The sequence below is a fragment of the Aquarana catesbeiana genome, linkage group LG07 (assembly GCF_042186555.1).
Source record: "Aquarana catesbeiana isolate 2022-GZ linkage group LG07, ASM4218655v1, whole genome shotgun sequence".
Lineage (NCBI taxonomy): Eukaryota > Metazoa > Chordata > Amphibia > Anura > Ranidae > Aquarana > Aquarana catesbeiana.
Window position 1 is genome coordinate 167,134,686 of NC_133330.1, and position 20,934 is coordinate 167,155,619.

A 20,934-nucleotide genomic window follows, 5' to 3' on the forward strand; every position below is an offset into this window, starting at 1 on the left:
CCATAAGCAAAAAAAGGGTACACTTTGCAAACACCCACAGCTAGCCCAAAACTCCCTCGTATGGTCACTGCACACAAGTGTCCAGCCCCTAGCTAGCTTAAATGATTGTTACAATCACTGGAACACCCCACAATAATAAGGAGTTTAATTTACCCGTCCAGGCACAGGGCAGCTTAGAAACTAAGAGCCCAATCTTCACCCTTTATGGCGGGTTCCTGTCACTTGAGGATCTTCAAGGACTGGGTACCCTTTTCATGTTTAGGGTCCACTCCCTTGGACCTGTACAGCACCCTGCAGGAATGCCTTAGCACTGTGGTGTCCAGGATTCCACTTTGCAGGGTCCAGCGCCTGGAGGCCACATTAGAGGCAAAACCTCACAGGATCTTGAGTCTTCTTTGTGAGGCTCGGGTACCATTTATTTAAGCATATAAAGCCTGTGTCAAATGGATCTGATCAGTCAATACCTTGATTCCTTTAAGAACCATTTGTGGGACTAGAGACCTGGAGCTCAGAGCGTTCAAACAACCGTGCCATCCACCTTGCAGACACTGGTAAAAAACTGACGTACTTCCTGTATGGGAGGGGCTATATAGGGGGATCGCTTCCTGTCTGAAGACCTTTGGTCTACCAGTGTCCATTCACCTGGAGATGAAGTATAACCCAGCAGGTAATGAATATTAGTCTAGCTCTGTGTCCCATGATGTATGAAAAAGAAACAGTTTTCTATGCTGCAGTGATGAGTGAACACAGCGAGGATGGTGGACAAAGGATAATCAGGGTGATTGGGGGCGTTTACAGAACCGATCCCCTGTATGGCTCTCTCTCCAGCAGCTGAAAATGGGCTTCTCCTCCTCTCCCCCTCCTGGCAACTTTCAGCTGCTGAAGAGCGGAGAGAGACATACAGGGGATTGGTGCTGTAATTGCCCACTGCCGCTCTGATCATCATCCCTGTGGGCACATTGTCTGAGGTGGAGAGAGGAAGGCAGAGCAGTAGGTTTTGGGGGGGTGGCATAAATGAAATCTGGGGGGTTCACAACCCAGCCCAGCACCCCCCTAGATCCAGCCATGTGTAGTACATCTCTGCACGATTCCCAAGTGTTTTATACCTTTAAAGAACCTGCAAGTTCAAAAACATATTGGTTGAACTGCCAGAAATGCACCAAGCTCTTAAGCCCTGTTGTGGGCTAAAAGCACACAGCATTTTTGTGGACTGAGTGGTATTAGCCCCGGCCATTGTCTTTAGCTAACTACTCAGACCCCCTCACCCTCAGATCTCTACAACATAAAAGGCTAATCATTCTGTAGTCGAAGATCAGAACTAGACTCTTCGAAAGAACTGAAGCGTGCAGAGGACACAAGACAATTCTGAAGCTCTGACATAGTTTTGCACTTATCAAAAAGTAGTAACAATGCTTCCAATTGTATTGTTAGTGTCCCTCCCAGCCAGTGTCAGTTAGCACCAGATTGCCCACCACAATAGCACACTATGGGGTTGATTTACTAAAAGTGGAGCATGCAAAATCTGTTGCAGCTGTGCATGGTAGCCAATCTGCTTCTAACTTCAGCTTGTTCAATTAAGTTTTGACAATAAAACCCGGTAGATGATTGGTTTCTATGCAGAGCACAGTGTTAGCAGGATCAGACCCAACCATTGTCAGCACTTGTAGCAGAATACATTTCGGCCTAAATTTGTGAAGAAATTTGATTTTTATTGTATATGTTGGAAAAATAAGAAAAAATATAGTGTTTTGTTTTTTTCAAAAATGTAGGTCTTTTTTCATTTATACAATAAAAAACCCAGTGGTAATCAAAACAAATCTTTTTTTGTGTGGACAAAAATGATATACATTTAATTTCCATACAGTGTTGCATGTTTTTAATCACCAGTTAAAGTAGCACAGTGCTGAATATCAAAAAAATGCCCTGGTCATGAAAGGGGTAAAACCTTCCGAAGGCCAAGTGGTTAAACACATTTGCATGATTGTTACTCCTTAATTTTGGACTGGTCAAACATTAAAAGCGATCGCATAGAATTAAAATACTATTCCAGGGTAATGTAAAACTCTCATATAAAACATATCCAAGCAATACCTGTCATTCATTTTATATCAATCTATTGTTCTTTGACATTTACGATAACAAATGTACATACATTATTATTAAAAACATACAGGAATCAGGGCAGAAATCCAACTCTTATATTCCAAGAAAAGTAAATACTCACTTGCTTAATGCTATATCTATATCTATATATTAGCGGTAGGCACATAAATAAGGCCATCTGTGACTCAGCTCTGTGCATGTGCTTACTACAATCAATATCAGGAGTTGGATGCTGCAGAAAAGGCCATTTCCCAGCAACATCTAGAGCAAAACATTTCACATGACCTTGGTCAATCAGTTGCTTCTTGCACATCTGATCATGGGGATAATTACTTGCTTGATATTCAATTTTACACAGTGCACACATTGTCAACATGTCTGGAATACAGCTTAAAGCAAAGCAATGTAACTATATTTGGTTATTTTACATTTAATATGTATTTGAGACTATTTTGTTAAAAAAAAAAAAAAAAAAATCATGCTACAGAAAGAAAGCCATTTCATCCCCACCTCCTTCACGGTCTACATTGTAAAAGTAGACAACTCAAAAACACATATGTATGTGTTGTATATTAACCTGGATAAAGAGTTGTGAAAAATTAACCAGTTCCAGACTTGCATACACGATGCACCCCCCCAAAAAAATGTGAAGAGTTCCCCTTCCCACTATAACCACATTTTTGCCATCAATTTTATTTAAAGTTGTTTAAACCATTTATTCCATAAAGATATGGAGGCGATAAACATTGTGCACAGTTTTAAATAAGTAATACTGCCTTTTTTATTATTATGAGGGGGCTATTTATCAGTATTTTTACCCAAGATTCACCCATTTTCCCTAAAAAATGCTTATAGAAAATGGTGTACATCTTGGGTGAAGATTGTGTAAATCTTAGGCGAAAATATTGATAACCTTTTTTACACAACTAATTTTTTCTTTATAAAAGTTCTCATATTTACATTTAAAATGGACCCCATTAGTTGTAACTATGAAATCTACAGACAATGCATAAAATTCTGGTCGGAAAGCCTGAAAAATATTTGAGTTACCAATTTCCACATAACATCAGGAATATCCTTCCAAAGCTCTGGATCAAATTGTATCATTTACAAAAACAGTTATGAAAGCCACTGTGAAGCAATGTAAATAAATATAAATAAAACAAATACCTAGTACACAGGGGTTCATGAAAAATCCTCCTTTCAGTTTAGGATCTTCTGGGATGTAGGGATCTCCTCCAGTTAAGATTTTTGCACCCTAAAAAAAGTGACATATATGTAGATAAAAAGTTATAGTTATTACTTGACAAACAAAATGATACATCTAAACAAAACATACATTGTAATTAATTTCACATGGAACATTTATGAACTCTAGTTAATAACTGAGGCTAAAATCTACTAATATTAATATCTACTAATAATATATACATATATACATACACACACACACACACACACATATACATATACCGTATTTATCGGCGTATAACACGCACATTCATTTTAAGAGGGAAGTTTCAGGAAAAAAACTTAAAGTTTAAATAAGGATCTTTGAAGTAAAATAAGGGTCAGTGCCCGTCTGCAGCCTCACCATTGCCATCAATGCAGCCTGATCAATGCCCATCTGCAGCCTCACAAGTGCCATCAATGCAGCCTCATCAGTCCACATCAATGCAGCCTCACCATTGCCATCAATGCAGCAGCCTCACCATTGCCATCAGTGCAGCCTGATCGATGCCCATCTGCAGCCCAGAGGGGACAGGGAGGGGGGGGCGGGACGAGCGCCGACAGATTACATACAGTGAGAATCTCCTATGATAGACAGAACAGTGGTCAAAGGGCGGCCCAGGAGACAGGAGTTCCTATTACAGAGGCCGCCAAGTAAACAGGAGATTCTCACTGTATGTAATCTGACAGTGCTCGTCCTGCCCCCCCTCCCTGTCCCCTCCGAGGCAGCTAAAACTGAAGTATTGGCGTATAACACGCACAATTTGCACCCAATTTTCATGGTGAAATGGTGGAGTTCATTGAGGGACACATGAAGTGTTACACATTTGAGTGATACTGCTGCCTACTGGAGCAACACACTGGCGACCAAAAAAAAAAACAAAAAAAAACCCTGTTAGGCCTCATGTACACTGCTGCTGGTAAAACAGACGTTTAGGAGCAGTTGGGCATTTTTTTCACCTGCTCCTGAGCCCTCCTCTATGTTATCTTATCAGTACATGTACACTGGTTCGTTTATAGTCCACTGTGTTTAGAGGCATTTCAAACACCAAACGCGGCAACTCGCATTTAGCAGCATTTCGTTTACAGGCGTTTTTCATTTTTGGCCATTTTGAAAAAAGAAAAATTTTTAGACGCAAACGCGGCTAAAAGCGGCATGTAAACGCGGCTAAACGGTCGTTTTTGGACGCCGGTTTCTAGCTGTCAAGTTTAATCTTTCAGGAGGGGTTGAACAACGTCCCATGTACATGAAGCCTTAGCCAGCAAAGAAAAAGCCCTGTCCACAACCAGCATTGACTTCTGTAGCAAAGTAGTACCGAAACCATGACCATAAACACAAAGGAGTGGGATCTGTATCCCTTAATGGACTCCAGGAAAAAGTATTTTAAAAGGCGAGTGCAAAAATTTTACTTTCACCCTAAAGCAGTGCAACTAAGGGGTGTGCAATGTAGCACAAAGGCTAAAAGGACAAACAAAAGAAAACTGGAGACTGGTCTACAGCTCAAAAGAGCAGTCTGAACTGAATTCCTGATGCTGGCATCAGATAAAGCCTGAACATCCACCAGGTAGATCTGGGAATCCTTGCTGGGAAAATTTGCTTAATGCCAAAAAGATGAAGATACACCAAGATCCAGTAGAGCATGCCTTGACAAGAAAATGTGGAACCCAACCATTAGACTGTAAGCTTGGACGATGATCTGCCCGAGCAACTAAAGATAGAGGAACTAGAAACTGATGCACCCCTATGTAGTCCATCCAGGATGACAAAAAAAAATAAAATAAAAGTAATCCATCTATGTGAGAGAAGCAGTGGCTGAGAAGTAAACTTTTAAAGCCCAGACTACATCCAGAGTAAGAGGGAAAATTACATTTAAATGAACTGGAGCTGGACAGAGGAAAAGAAAACATGTCCTTTTTGGAGGTAATAGCCAGAGAAGAATGCTCCGAGTCTCAGCACCTCCTTGCCCTTATGCAGAGGTGTTGGTCACAAAAAATACCACCTTTTTGAGAGAGGAATGTCTCTAATGGGTTAAAACAGTTGTTTATGACACAGGGAAATAAAACAAGTCCTACAATCTCTGAAGCAGAATAGAAAGGGAAAAAACTGGCACTGGATAAGTAATCAAAGCTAAACTCTGAACTAGCTGAAGGAAGAAGAGGAGGGGATATGTCTCACAGAGAAACTCCTGGGATGAAAGTCTCAAGACCCACACACCAAGAGAAGTATGCCTGTTGCCTGAGGAAGCCTACCTGCCAATTGTCCACACTTGGGGCATACATGGCGGATGAGACAGAAGTGAAGTTCTGCTCATGGTGGATGCTTCTGGTATTTCCCTGATAGTTCAAGTACTTCATTGCCGTGGCATGGTCTGACTGTATCGGGATCCAATGACCTTCCAGCACAGTGCACTGGCCAAATTTCAAGGACATTGATCAGGAAATAATACTGCAAGGATGACCAAACCCCTGCACCATCTGGGTACTTGGGACTTTTCTCCAGCTCAACAGGTTGGCATTGATTGTGAGAATCCTCCAAAAGTTGGGAAGGACTTCCCCGAAAGAGCCGATTTCATGAGCCACCAGGCTAGGGACAACCAGGTCTTCAGTGTCAAAAGAGATGATCTATCCAGGTACATGCTTGACTTGTCCCATGATAACAGAATATTGCCTTTTAGAGGTCTGAAGTGAAACTGGACAAAAGACTGCTTTAAAAAAGGAGCTCACCACCAGGTTTAAATGCTCCTACAAAGTACAGGATCAGAAGGCTCTTTGACTGGAGAGCTGGAATTTGAGATTGGACAGTTTGAAGTTTCTTCTGTGGCAAAAACACTCTGGTTTGATCTATGTCCAGGACTAGATCCAGAAATTGGAAAAAAGAGAAGGCGGTTTCTAAATATTCAGCATCCATCAGAACCGTTGTAATATTTGGACAGTCAAGTTTGAACAGCTACAGACAGTATAAGCCGCGGAAGGGGTAACACTAGTGCTCAGCACCTTGGTTAACACCTGAGGTGCAGACAAGAGGCCAAAGGACAAGGCCACAACTGATAAGTTATGTACCCCACAGCAAAGTGTAGGAAACACTGATGCACTGGAAAAATTAGGATATGCAGGTACACATTTTTGATATCCACATTAACCATAAATTGTCCCTTATTTCTGGACTAGAATGAGAACTGACAGAGTTCTAGATCCAAAATGTGGTGAACGTGTTGCCATGGAAACGGGAACACCACCACATAGGAACAGAAGACCCGAGAAGGCTTGATTGAGATGTGGTAAAACGCGTGAAACTAGAGTCTGTACCTGTTAAAAACCATTTCCTGAATCCAAATATTGGAGGATTCAAGATGTCTAAGCAACCATAAAAGGTTAAATACCATAAATGCGCGCCCCCCCCCCCCCCCCCCAGCCAAGCAACTTAACCAAAGGAAAACTGTGAGTGTCACAGTCAAAAGACCAAAAGGTCAAAGCCTAGACATTTGTCCACTATGTTCAAACATCAGTTGCAGTAGTGGTGAGATCACTTACATAGATAATTTGACCAGTTAGTCATAGTTTAGCAAGGTACAATTGTAAGGAGGAAAATTTACCTACAAAGAGGAAATATAAACCACATCTAATAATCTGCAGAGTGTATCAGAAGTACAGCATTTCTGCGTCAGATTTAGCAGGAAAGAGGCTCACTGATTTGTGAACTATGGATCAGAGGTGGTGCCCAAGTGACAAGTGGGTGCAAGTTCTGGTCAAGCAGTGTGTCCCAAGATGTTCAATCTCAATCATCTGCTCTAAACCAAGAGCTCCTTTACAACCCTGTTTGCCTTTCCCACACCATTATTGCCTTCACAGTGTGCTTGTGCACACCTTTCACTTTCAGTGCTGCGTTAAATGAAAATAAAAAGGATCCCCATGTGTCCAGCTTGCAAAGTACAATAAAAAAGTAAAATGCATGCAGACTTTGCCAAGTCCAAATCCCCGGGGTCTGACGGATTGCCCATTGAATTTTATGCACACTATTCTGAGATACTTACACCCAAACTGCTGACTCTGTATAACACTATGTTCGGAACCTTAACACTACCTGCATCCATGAGAGAGGCCACGATAGTACTTATACCGAAACCAGGGAAAGACCTAGGATACCCTGAGTCGTACCGCCCCATATCTTTACTCCAAGTAGATGTTAAAATATTGGCCAAAGTACTCTCCAAGCGTCTAAACCAAGTAATATTATCCCTTATACATGTGGACCAGTCAGGGTTTATGCCGGGCCGTAACACCTCCTTTAATTTAAGGAAGCTATTTATCAATCTCCAGGCCAAACATGATAATGTAGGCACAAGGGTAATAATAACATTAGACACAGCCAAGGCATTTGATTCGGTTGAATGGAGTTATCTCTGGAAATGCATGGGAGGGATACGGATTTGGGCCCAAGTTTATTAGATGGGTGCAACTGTTATACCAGCTACCAACTGCTCGAGTGGTGGCCAATGGATGCCCCTCTCAGGAATTTAGCCTAAGCAGAGGTACGAGACAGGGATGCCCGCTCTCGCCTTTGCTATATGCTCTGGCATCAGAACCCCTCGCCGTGTCCATCCGTACTAACCAGGAGATAATAGGTTTAACATTCGGATCCCTCACCGAGAAAATTAGCCTTTATGCAGATGACACTCTCCTCTATCTAGCAGACCCTGGCCTCTCTCTACACACAGCTCTTAACGTAATTGAACAATTTGGGAAATTCTCGGGCTTGAGGATTAATTGGGGAAAGTCACAGATATTACCAATCGATAGTTTCCCACCTACAGAATCACAGTCTAATTTACCTCTTCAAAGGGTGGATATAATAAAATACCTCGGCGTTAAAATATCCAAGAATCCAGTAGAATATATTTCTTTGAATATTGAACCATTATTCTCCCTAATTAAATCTAAGATCCAGGTCTGGTCCCGCCTCCCCCTGGGAATATGGGGCCGGGTCAACTTAATAAAGATGGTACTACTGCCTAAGGTACTGTACGTCTTATGGCATACTCCAGTATACCTACCCCTTAAGTATTTTAAACTATTAGAAGCACTACTCAAACCATTTATATGGGGGAAATCTAGACACAAACTCTCATGGCAAACACTTAAAAACCCAACGGATATGGGTGGAACAGCACTACCTGATTTTAACCATTATTATATTGCGTCACAACTATCCCAACTATTTCATATTGACAAAACTGACAAGGAACGCTTTCTCATCCTACTAAGCCCCCGTTGGGCCCAACATACTGGGGACCCAATAAATGGGATAGCAGTGGGTGTAGGGAATACACAGTCAAAAGATTATAGACACTCTTTGCTGTATCATTATAGACGCATATGGGAATTGGCTTCTTCCAAACTAGAGACACCATCATTTAATGACTATACACCACTTTGGCATAATAACAAGTTGCAGGAACTTAATGGAATCCAGAACTCAGATTTATGGGCAGCCAGGGGCATATACTATTTACATCATCTACTCACGAATGGAACTTTTAAAACGTTTGAGACACTTAAGATGGAGTTCCAGATCCCGAATCAAATGTTTTTTTGTTATCTCCAGATCCGTCATGCGATCCATACGCAGTTTGCACAAGGTCTTCCACAGCCCACTCCTAACTCTATTATAGCCATAGTCAAGGATACAGACTCAAAAAAATTAATCTCCTGTTTTTACAACATGTTATCCGCCCCTACCTCTGCAAAATTAGCTTACGCGTTAAAACCAAGATGGGAGAGGGAGGTTGGAAGGATGGAGGATGAAGAATGGGAGGAGGCCCTGGAAACATGCAAGTTGGTTTCACCCAAACTTTCAGACAGACTGTCCCAGATCTTTATACTTCACCGCGCATACCTCACTCCTCTTAGGGTAGCTAGATATAAAAGAAGTCAACCCACCACATGCCCAATGTGTGGAACTGAAACAGGCACATTCTTTCACCTTATATGGTCCTGTCATAAGATACAAGATTACTGGAAACAAATAGTTACCTTCTTACACGACGACATGGGGTCTCCATTAACCCTTGACCCAAAGCAATGCCTCCTAGGGATTTTTCCAGATGTATTAGATAAATTCACATTAATATTCCTACATGAAACTTTATTTTCGGCTAGGAAAATTATTGCCAGACAGTGGATGAGATCTGAACCCCCTCACTTGGTGGACTGGAAAAGAGACATTAACACAACCCTTCCATATAAAAAATTCCTTTATATTAACAGAGGTTGTCCAAATAAATATAACAGAGTATGGGATAGATGGTTACAAGAGTCTACGACATGCACATAAACTGTGCTTATCCTGATACTTACTAAGTATGAGTATGGAAGTATACGGATTATGCCAAAACCTAAAGAACTAACTATATGATAAAAATATAAGTGTATCATGCTCTTTGTATACAGAACACCTCGTGTATGTGGTTAAACATGTGTACCAATGCTTTCTATGTTTTTTGTACAATCTTGCAAAAAAAAAGTTTGTTATAAAGTAAAAAAAAAAAAAAGTAAAATGCAAAAGACCTGCTTTACAGTCACATTTCACTTACCTGTTCCTTTGCACCCTTAATGAAACCAAATACTTTTTCCAGTTGAGAGCGGTTAATAAGTGGTCCCATCCTGGTGTCTTCCAAAAGAGGGTCTCCAATTTTAATTTTCTTTACCTTCTTCACTACCGATTCAGTAAACTTCTCCAGAATGTCCCGTTGAACAAACACACGTGTTCCATTGCAGCACACCTAAAAGGCACAATTGTGAGGAGGTCATCAAAATGAGTTGTTCCGGGTCAAGAAATTAGAGCACATAAATTTAAACACCAAGCAAGTGTCTATTTTTACACTCAGAAAATAAAAGCGTCATTAAACCCAAAACCAAAATTTGTAGTACTGTATATTGCAGATGCAGCCTACCAATCATTGAATATGGTGGCTGCATTATTTTTTGTTTAGGCTCCCCCCCCCCCCCCCCCCCCGTTTTCACCTGGTTATCTGGTCAGTAACACACCTCCTGTATTAGAGTGCCCCCACTCTGGATAAAGGAGCACAGGGGGCACATTTGGACAGCAGCAGTGTCAGTCCTGGGGTGGGGAGTGTTAGATGTGCCAGGAAATTTTAAAACACTAACAAATTGAAAGCCAAACTCAAGCTAATATTTTATAAGCAGTTACAGCAGTTTTTTCCTTTTAGTGTAAAAGGATTTATATAAAACGCTGACCATTGTAATCACCCCTACCAAAGTTAAATGGTTTGTCTCATCCCTGAAACTGTAAGGGAGCTTGTTCTTTTTGAAAAACAGATGTGCTGGCCAGATCGCAGATGAAAATAAAAGAAAGCAAGCCTTAAAAATAAAACTAATGCAGTCATCACATCTAAGAATTGGTAAACTGCAATATAAAATAAAGGTTTCCTTTTGTGTTTAATACTGCTTTAATAAAACATAATGACTCACAAAATTCCCCAATAAAAAAAAAAAAAAAAAAAAACCCACAAACAATTGCACTGGTAAATTTTTGGAATGGTTTGCAAAGAATAAACTTAGCAGTAGCTCAATATATTCCATGTATAATGCTTTCAAAACACTGGCATAAAATGTCAAGAAATAGTTACATATTGGAAGCCATACATAATTATTTTAATAAAATTGTAAATTTATCAGACATTAAAAAATATTCCTTAGAAGATTGCCAATATGAGGCACTGGTTATGGGTATGACCAACTTCAGGTAACAAAAATACACACTAAAGAGAAAATACCCTCAAAGCAAAGTGCCTGAACTAATAACTAGTAAAATGAAACTGAAAATTTTCAGCCCTAGAACACAACTAAAAAAAAAAAAAAAAAAAAAAAAAAAGACACAAACACACACACACACACACGAAAAAACTTCTGGATACTTTGTATACAATACATAGTTACTTCATCTACCGAAATTAGCAAACAGCAATCACCACTGTAGTGATTGTTCTGGTTACTTCTCAGTCTGTAACAGATCTTTAGAAAATGTTGTGGGGGTAAAGAATAATATGTACAGTATGTTGTATTCATGCTTGTACCCCTGTACATTTGGAGAATATTAAGGCCCCTTTCACAATACTGCATCCACCTGTTGGTTTTTAAGGCGAACCTGATCGAACCTCCAGTCTCCTTTATTGGAGCGGCAGATGTCAACGGACATCTGTCTGGTACATTCGCTGACATCCAACCTCCTAAAAACAGACAGATGGGGATCCGTTTCCCATCCATCTGGTAGATCGGATGGCAGTCGGGTGTAAATGGACAGGCAGTCAGTTTACATCTGACCGCCCAAGGAGTGCAAGCTGTGTCTGTGTATGTCTGCATAAGCAAAGCAGACACGGACCAGCCATTTTTCTGCTCAGCGGACAGATTTCCCCCTGAGAAGGTGAACTCCAACAAAGACCGTCCACTGTGCAGGCAGCCTAAAGCTTAATTTTAAAGCTATGCATTTATACCTTGAGGGACTACAATGGTACAACCAGTTTACTTCTGCAGGTTTTTATACACACAAGTGAGTAAAGGAGTCTTCTGTCTCCTTTGTACTATTATTTTATTATAGAAGAGGAAGCACTGTAAGAAAAAAAAAAAAAATTGGACCAGAAGAGAAATTAGCCCAAAACAATAGCTTAAGAAATTTTAACCAGGAGAGAAAATATCCTGAGAAAAAAAGCGATTTTGCCCCATAAAAAAACCAAAAAAAACCAAACCAAAAAAAAAAAACAAAAAGGGGCGGGGGGGGGGGGGGGGGGGGAGCACTGACCAGTTAGTAAGGTGGATGTGTCTAGCAGCAGCATTCACTAAAGACCAATGCCTGGTAAACACAGGCAGTCTTTATTCATTCAACCCTATGCAATGTTAGTACAGCGATCTCCCAGCTGAGCTATTGTGACCGCTTCCCCCCCAGCCAGAACACACCAGTCAGAACTCGCAGCCATTGGCTGCCAGCACCGATCGTATGCCACCAATTGGCTGCTGGTTTTCCAGCAAGCCCATTCGAAGTTAGGCCGGCTTCTGTTGGACAGGCTGCTGTACACACTTACCAAATATCAGTCGGTTTCTGTTGAATCGGCCAGTACCTGCTCATATTTGGCCAGTGTGTACCAGCCTTAAGGGGGTGATAACCTGTGTAAAATGCTCCCTTACATTGGTGGTTAGTGGGAGAAAGACCAGCTTTGCTTTCATTGTTGGCCACTCTACAACATTCTATGGTGGTCATTAAGGGGAATGGGGAGAAGGCTCCTTATAGTGGTGGTCAGGGAAAAAAGGAGCCGTTACACTGGTGATCATTGGTAAGAATGCCCCCTTTACCGATAGCTACAAATACTTACTTATTTAAGAGACAAATAGCTCAGTGCTCAGGGAACCTCTAGCAAGTTGTGGAGGAATCATAGGGTTCCAAGGAACATTGGACCCTGGCTGAGAATAGCTTGTCTTTCAGGGTGTCAAAATTAGGTTTATAAATAAATACAGGCTACCTATTCCTTCCAAAGCTTTAAAAGCCAAGTACACTTTTTTTCCCCCTAATTTCCAGCTTCCCTGTGTTCCAATATACCACTAATGTACCTCTTTTGCAGAAAAGAAAAAGTTTTCTATATGTGCTAGACCGGGACTTACCTCAGCCTCCAATTTGTATTAAAAAAACACTCTATTACTTTACTTCCTGGACAGCCCTTAGGTTGGGAAAGACACAGGAAGGAGTTCACCAGCTGAGCTCATTACACACCCTTCACCTGCCCCCTTTCCCCTCCAGAAGATCGCTCCTGCCCACCACTGTATGGACATATAATCAATGTCAACAACCAACATTCTTGCTGAATACAGTAAGGGTCTTCCTGGTTTTGCACCTTACCCTCTTTCTTGCATTGATCGGTCATTTGGCAGAGTGTTCAAGAGCTGAACGATCACAGCCTATGTGGAGCAGAGCTGTAGTATTGAAAACAGGAGAAGTGTGTCCCTGGAAGTCTGTAAAGCTCACCATACAAAATACAATCAGATTGTACCATCTTCTTTAGATCTCCCATCATGTAGTGCAAAGGCCTGCCTGATTGAATACAGAGTGATTGGATAGATGGTGTGTCCTACTAATATATAGGTTTGGTAAATCTAAATCAGATTGTATAGTGTATGGCAACCTTTATACTAATATTAACTAGTTGCATTTTTGGTGCCATTAATTGTTAACGTCACCCTAAACACATAAGCAAACTCACATTTTGCCATGTGAAAAAAATGGAGCGAGAAACGCAGCAGAACGAGTAAAAAAACATGCAAACCGCAACCCGCTAAAATATTCCATGAGCTACTTTGCCACGTGTAGGGCAACCCATTGCAATTGATAGGCTGCACTATGTGTGACAGGGGAAAGATTTGCAAAAAAAAAAAATGCACTCCCATTACGCTAGGTGTGAATGGGGCCCGAAGGTGAAATGGGTGTGTTTACACAAGAACAATAATGCTCCATTCACATCCGTGCATTTCCCAACACATGGCAAACTGCACAGAAGACACATGCTTTGACCCGCATTTTGGAAATGAGCTGCAAACACACCACACCTGCAATGCAATCATGTATATGGCACCCCAAGTGTGGGTTTTAGGTACATGCTTGCCTTGCAACAAATGTGCTGCAAGAGCACCAAAAAGCAAAGTAAAAAACATGCCACACTCCGTTCTAAGAAAAAGTTGGAGCATTTGTCACACAGACAGCCCACTCAAATGGCGAGTGAAAATGCTCCAAAAAGGCCAAAAAAGAAAAAGGAGCATGCAGAAACTTGAGTTTCCACTATGTGGAGATGTGAATGGAAATGATACCATAGCTGAGTGTCTCCATCCAGTCCCTCCTATGTACTTGTATAAAGATGGCCATACACTATGCAATCTGATTGTACAAATAATGTCAAAAAAGGAAGACGTAAGATGCTTAAAACAGAAAATAGTTGAACACCAAAATAATTATAGTGCATTAACAAATGTCCTTGTATCATACAGACAGTCCCCACGCCATGTGGAATTCATAGCCCATGACCTTTAAATTAGTAAAAGGTCATCAAGCGATGTTTATTATATCCAGGGCTATCAGCCAAACTGCTAGTTTTAATCTTTAATGGTCACTCTTAATCCTAACTCAACTCTGTCATCTCTCCAGGAACAATCACATCAGAAACATCAAACATCAGACAAGACAGAAGGTCTTATAGTGCAGTAGTTTTAATCAAAACAAAGGGATAAAAAAAATAAAAAGGTATAAAATTCTCACTCATATGAATTAGTGCCTAGGCTCGGCACTAACGTAAACAGCCTTGGTTAGAACTAGCTCCACCGCTCAACCACCTGGGGAACGGCGTGCGTTCCAAATAATGGAGCCTTGACTAGTTTTGCTATCCAGTGTCCTTCGGAAGCCACCTTGCATTTGGCTGATATCCCTGGAGATCATAAGACATCCTCCCAGGACAATAGGGTTAACATGGTTGTAAACTTCAGACATAAAATCTGAACAAAGCACATATTTCAATAGTTTTTAGTTGCCCCTCTCCAAAGCAATAAGTGCCATTTCTCTCTGCTGACTAGTTCCTCTGTTATCAAGCAAGATTCCCTTCTGACAAGTTTTCCTGACACCAAACAAAAAAAGGTGACAGATCATGGATCAATCTGTGATTGACAGTCTCCACTCTGTTCCTTTGTTCTGTGTGAAGGGGGGGGGGGGTGTCCCTTTCCTCCAATCAGCTCTCATAGCTCTTGTACAGTGTGTAACAGCAGCTCATCGCTTTCATCTTTGAGTTTTACACGGATGTACAGGACAAATGGCTGCAAATAAACAGGTACAATGTATGTAGGTAGATTTGTTTAATCACTGTATCAACTGAGGCCAGTCACTTCACTGGATAGATGTCAGAGTTTACAACTACTTTAAGGCAAGATAGTTTAGTAGGAATCTGAATACTCCGTTCTCATTTATGTGCAGGCAGACGCTAGCAAAAATGTGGTATATGTTACAGATCTGTTGTGGATACCCATTTGTAACACCTGATAACGTGTAAACTAGTGCAGATTAATCTGATAAGTTCCCAGTGAATCACATTTTACCTGTCCCTGTGTTAGGAAATTTGCCATCATTGCACCATTTACAGCATTTTCTAGGTCACTGTCAGAAAAGATAATGAGAGGAGACTTTCCGCCAAGCTCCAAAGTCACAGGTTTTATGCCTCTGGATGCCATGTCCATGATCTGCAAAGAGACAGGTTGGTTTACAGCTGGTTAATTATTTCTAAGGTATGTAGTAAGTGCATGTAGATTTGGTACCCTCCCATTGCAGAATGGCATGATGAAAAAAATGATTTACTGCGAGTAATTTTTAGCAGAGAGTTACCTGTGCAAAATGATCTACAAACAGATTTATGGACACAGTGTGGTCAAAGTATTATGGTACCTTATCTTCTTGTATGAATAAATGACTACGGGTCACAATATACAGAAACAATATTAAAAAAAAAAAAAAAAAAAAAAAATTTAATAAAATAAAATTGGAATCCTTGATCTCCAACCAAATGATAGTGACAGAAGGAGCTTCTTGGGAGAATGCCATCAGTTTGCTGCAGACAGGCAAGTGATCAGTCACAGGGACAATTCTAATAATGAGGTGAGAGGCAGAAATAGGGGCTGACCTATGAAAGACAGCATGTGTACACACAGCAAAGAACAAAGACTACTGCACAGGCATCAGGATTTAAAATAACTGCGTTCTCGAGGCAAGCATAATCCAGGAAATAAAAGCTAAACCTGAAAAATGCCAAAAAAAAAAAGAAAGATGGTACGGCCTTCTGGGGGTGGAAGACTGATGCATAGACAGGAGAAATACTGTGATCTCTTTGAGAGGTATTTAATAAAAAGGTCTTTTTTTTCACACCCGACAGGCTCGGCTCAATGGTACACGGTGTATGAGGACTGGAACACTGCATTTGGTTGCATGTGCAGTGCTTTGACAAACTCCTGCATGTACCAGTGCAAGTATGCTTTACATGCAGTGCAAAAAATAGGTTGTACTCTTAAGGAGACTTTCAATGTACTGAAATCTCACTTTGAAAAGCATGCGTTTCTCTTACCAAATGTGAGGGAGTCTTAATTGTTACACATCAATTCGCATTTTTCTTCCACTTAACACAAAAAATACCTCCAAGATCAGCTTTTCTGTATTTAACAGTTTATTATTCACTGTGTGAATAAAATAAAACAGCAGCAGCGATTTGTCCATCCACACAATTTTTAGTGGATGGAGGAATCTGTTAGATTTTGTGTGTGTGTGTGTGTGGTGTGGTGTGTGGTGTGTGGTGTGTGTGTGTGTGTGTGTGTGTGTGTGGAAGAGAAGACTAAAGCCCCATACACACCATTAGATTCTCTGCAGATTTACTAAAACCATGTTGTGCAATTGCATACAAATTGAAACTCTTAAGGTTTGACCTCATGTTATATGGTTTTGGTAAATCTGAAGACAAAAATCTGCAAAAAATCTAATAGGGTGTATGGGGTCTAAAACACAGGGTATGTTGTCAAACAGTGCATTTCTCGAAATGATTATACAGACATATAAAACAAGAAACATTAAATAAATGAACAAGCACAAATATAAAGAATCTTGACTAGTTGTTCTGTTTAGAGCTGCATCGATTCACCTTTGAGCCGGTGGGAACACTGCCAGTGAAGGATATTTTCGCCACATCTGGGTGCTTACAGAGGAATTCTCCAGTGGTCGCTCCCCCTTGCACCACATTGAAGAGACCAGGTGGACCTCCTGCCTCTCTGAAGATCTCAGCCAGCAAAACTACGGTTAACGGAGTGAAGGGGGAAGGCTTGTACACCATGGCATTTCCTGAGGGAACATTACAAAATATTTTTCGGAGCCAGCATTTGTATATTGAGAAGATATAGGTTTAGTTCTAGACGTGAAGTATGCAGAAAGAGCAGTATCTTAACAAATGTCTCCAGATGGAGACTTCTTGATACTCACACACACACTGAAAATGCGTCTGCAAGTCTAAAAGCAAGTAAATAGAAGATACTAAAATACATACTAACAATGCTAATAAAAACTGTCAAAGATGGCAGAAAAGTGAGTGAATGGCAAGTATGAAAAGCGTTCGCTCTCTGTGCTGGGTAATACAGAATGAATTAGGCCAATACAGAAACCATAAAGGCTTATAATAGCTAATCTGATGTAATCCAATTCAGTTCCATTTGTAAATTAAAGTAATGGTAAAGGCTAAAGTTATTTTAACCTTAAGGCTCCATGCACATTAGGAGCAGAAAAAACTTCAGCGTTTTAGCTTTAAAAACATGGCATAAAAGATGCGAATTGAGAGCATATTGTACAAATTTAGGCGAGTCTATGAGAGTTTAAGAGCATTTTAGTTTATAGGCATTTTTTGCACTACACTCCCCTCTGCAAAAGTTTTACTCCCAAAATAAGCATTTCATAGCTTTTTTTGCTGGGTGCCATTTTGGACAAAAAGAGCAAAGGATATTGCGAGCAGAGATTCCTGAGCCATCAAGAGCCATGCCACTCTACCTCTTCAATTCTACTCTTCCGAATACTCAGGGTGCTCCAGTTCATGCCATCTCCTCCCAGGATGAACGTTTTATAATTTTGTCTTTATAATCTGGGTGAGATTTATCCCAGAGGTTGGCATGTCCTTGCACAGCTGAAATCAACTGATGTTGTGTGACCTCCCTCCTGGCCATGTCTGAACGTGTGGCTCTCTCATAGAAAGATGGAGACAATGGACAGGGTCAAGAGATACTTCCTGTAAAGCCAGGAAATTAGTGACAACACACTGTTTTTACTAAAAAAAAAAAAAAAAAAAAAAAAAAAAAAAACGTTGAAACCTGACGTTTAGAAGAAATAAGAGGAGTTTAGGAGAGACTGAAGTTTTTACAGCTCCTAAACTTCTACAGAAAACGCGATAGAGAAGGGTTTTTTTTCCTGCCTCTGAACGTCCCTGACAGAAAACGCTTGTAGTAGTCATAATGTGCAAAGACACCTAGAAGCACTTCTATTGTGTTCTATAGGCAGGTGAAAAAAAACGTCAAACGCCTGTAGAATCTACGTTTTTTTAAGTCCAGTGTGCATGGAACCTAATGAATTCTCTGTATTAGGGTAAGAAAAACTCCAGCCCCCCTAAATACATACCTGAGCCTGAACTCTCTCTCCCCTCAATGAACTCAGTGAGAGTCATTGGCTCTTACTGCTGTCAATCAAATCCAGTGATCAGGGAGCAGGGAGAGGGGCTGAGTCACACTGTGTGCGTCAATAGAAGTACACAGCCCAGCTTGGTATTGAGCCTGCACATGTGCCACCATAGGAAGCGGCTTCCTTTGGTGGCACACAGAGAAGAGGAAGAGCCCAGAACACAAGCAGGGGACCTGAGAAGAGGAGGACTGGGGCTGCTCTGTGCAAAACCATTGCACAGAGCAGATCAGTATAACAGGTTTGTTATTTAAAAAAAAAATAAAATAGAACCTTTACAAATCACCAAGTGTAGTGTCACAAGTGTTTAAAAGATTTCATTCCTTTTCATCCAGTGGATGATAAAATTTATTTACTTGGCTAGGCCTCGCAATTGCCCTCTGGTAGGATAAAGCTGGGCATAAACTAGTAGATTTTAGAAATAAATGTTCGTAAGAAAATTTGTATGAACATTTGTGGGAAAATTCTCTGTGGCCTGAGGAGTTTTTGAAAAGTACATCACATATTTGAATGGTTTCAATATTTGATTTTGGAATAAAAAGACTTTACTGAACAAAAAAAAAAAATACATGCTGTTAAGTTTGTTCGTTCAAGAAAAAAAATTCCATCTTGCTCCTTTGGAATTTCCTCATCACTGCAGTCGAAAACGAACGTCAGTTTGAATCATTAATGGATTAAAAAAAAAAAAATCAAACAACCGTTCCTAAAATCAAAAGTTTTGAATGAAATTCTGATAGTGTATGGCCAGCTTAATGGCCCATACACACAATTCGAATACCGTACGACAGATCGTACGACCCTTCTCGCTTAATAGTCGCAAGTAGAAACTGAATAGCTAAATAAAGTCATGAAAATTCTCATACGACAGACAAAAAAAAAAAAAAAAAAATCAGAAGTGATGTCATGTGTTGTAATGTATTTGTATTGTATTTTCGGACGACAACTATACTGACTAAACAAAAATTGTACGATCTTGAATCGTACGAGGAAATTTTTTGGGTATGTCCGATCGAATAATATCGGATGAACGGTCGATATCGGCTGTCGAAAGCAGTGTACACATGATCCGAATATCGCACGATCCTTCCTCGGACAACCATTTTCGTACGATATTCAGATCGTGTGTACGGGCCATAAGGCTTCACGTACACAGGACATTGTTTAACTTCTCCTGAACTATTTAACTTGACAGCTAGAAACCGACATCTAAAAACGTCAGTTTAGCCACAGAGGGATAAAGAGATAGAGTATGATAAAGATCCCAACCCTGGAGCATGCAAATAAGTCAACTCCCATATTTCTCAGACTTTTACTTTCATATTGGCGGTTGAATAAAAGATTATGTTACCAAATAGCAAAAAATGCTGAAGCATCATTTTCTACAGTATTTTAGACCAGGAAAACTGGTCATATAGCTTTAGGTTAGTGTTGAGTATGAGTATACAGTTTAAATATCCCTGAGAAATTGAAGATTGCAGCGCAAATATGTTACAAGTTGAAATGGGAATTGAAACTTGACTTGCACACTTGTGTAATAAAAATATCAGTTATGTTGTCACCCTTTAAAGTGTACTTGTGTTCTATGTAGAGTTTGTATTTACAGTATCTCACAAAAGTGAGTACACCCCTCACATTATTGTAAATATTTTATTATATCTTTTCATGTGACGACAATGAAGAAATTACACTTTGCTACAATGTAAAAGTAGTGAGTGTACAGCTTGTAAAACAGTGTACATTTGCTGTCCCCTCAAAATAATTCAACACACAGCCATTCATGTCTAAACTGCTGGCAACAAAAGTGACTACACCCTTAAGTGCAAATGTCCAAATTGGGCCCAATTAGCCATTTTCCCTCCCTGATGTCATGTGACTCATTAGGGTTACAAGGTCTCAGGTGTGAATGGGGAGCAGGTGTGTTAAATTTGGTGTTATTGCTCTTACTCTCTCATACTGGTCACTGGAAGTTCAACATGGCAACTCATGGCAAAGAACTCTGAAAAAAAGAATTGTTGCTCTACATAAAGATGGCCTAGGCTATAAGAAGATTGCAAAGACCCTGAAACTCAGCTGCAGCATGGTGGCCAAGACCAACTTTAACAAGACAGGTTCCACTCAGAACAGCCATGGTCGGCCAAAGAAGTTGAGTGCACACGCTCAGCATCAAATCCAGAGGTTTTCTTTAGGAAATAGACGTATAAGTGCTGTCGGCATTACTGCAGAGGTCAGCCTGTTAGTGTTCAGACCATACACCGCACGCTGCATCGAATTGGTCTGCATGGCTGTCGTTCCAGAAGGAAGCCTCTTCT

General features: G+C 40.5%; 1 protein-coding gene across 3 annotated transcripts in view; it reads right to left on the reverse strand.

Annotated features, from left to right (window-relative positions):
• The window catches only part of ALDH9A1 (aldehyde dehydrogenase 9 family member A1), a 98,254-nt gene that overhangs the window by 13,641 nt on the left and 63,679 nt on the right, over positions 1 to 20,934 (reverse strand). For all 3 annotated transcript variants that reach the window (XM_073592856.1, XM_073592855.1, XM_073592857.1), the window contains 4 exons: positions 17,055 to 17,251; positions 15,472 to 15,612; positions 9,924 to 10,112; positions 3,274 to 3,361 (listed from right to left, as the gene is read on the reverse strand). In XM_073592856.1, the coding sequence (XP_073448957.1) occupies positions 3,274 to 3,361; positions 9,924 to 10,112; positions 15,472 to 15,612; positions 17,055 to 17,251 (615 nt within the window). The remainder of the gene's footprint in view (positions 1 to 3,273; positions 3,362 to 9,923; positions 10,113 to 15,471; positions 15,613 to 17,054; positions 17,252 to 20,934) is intronic.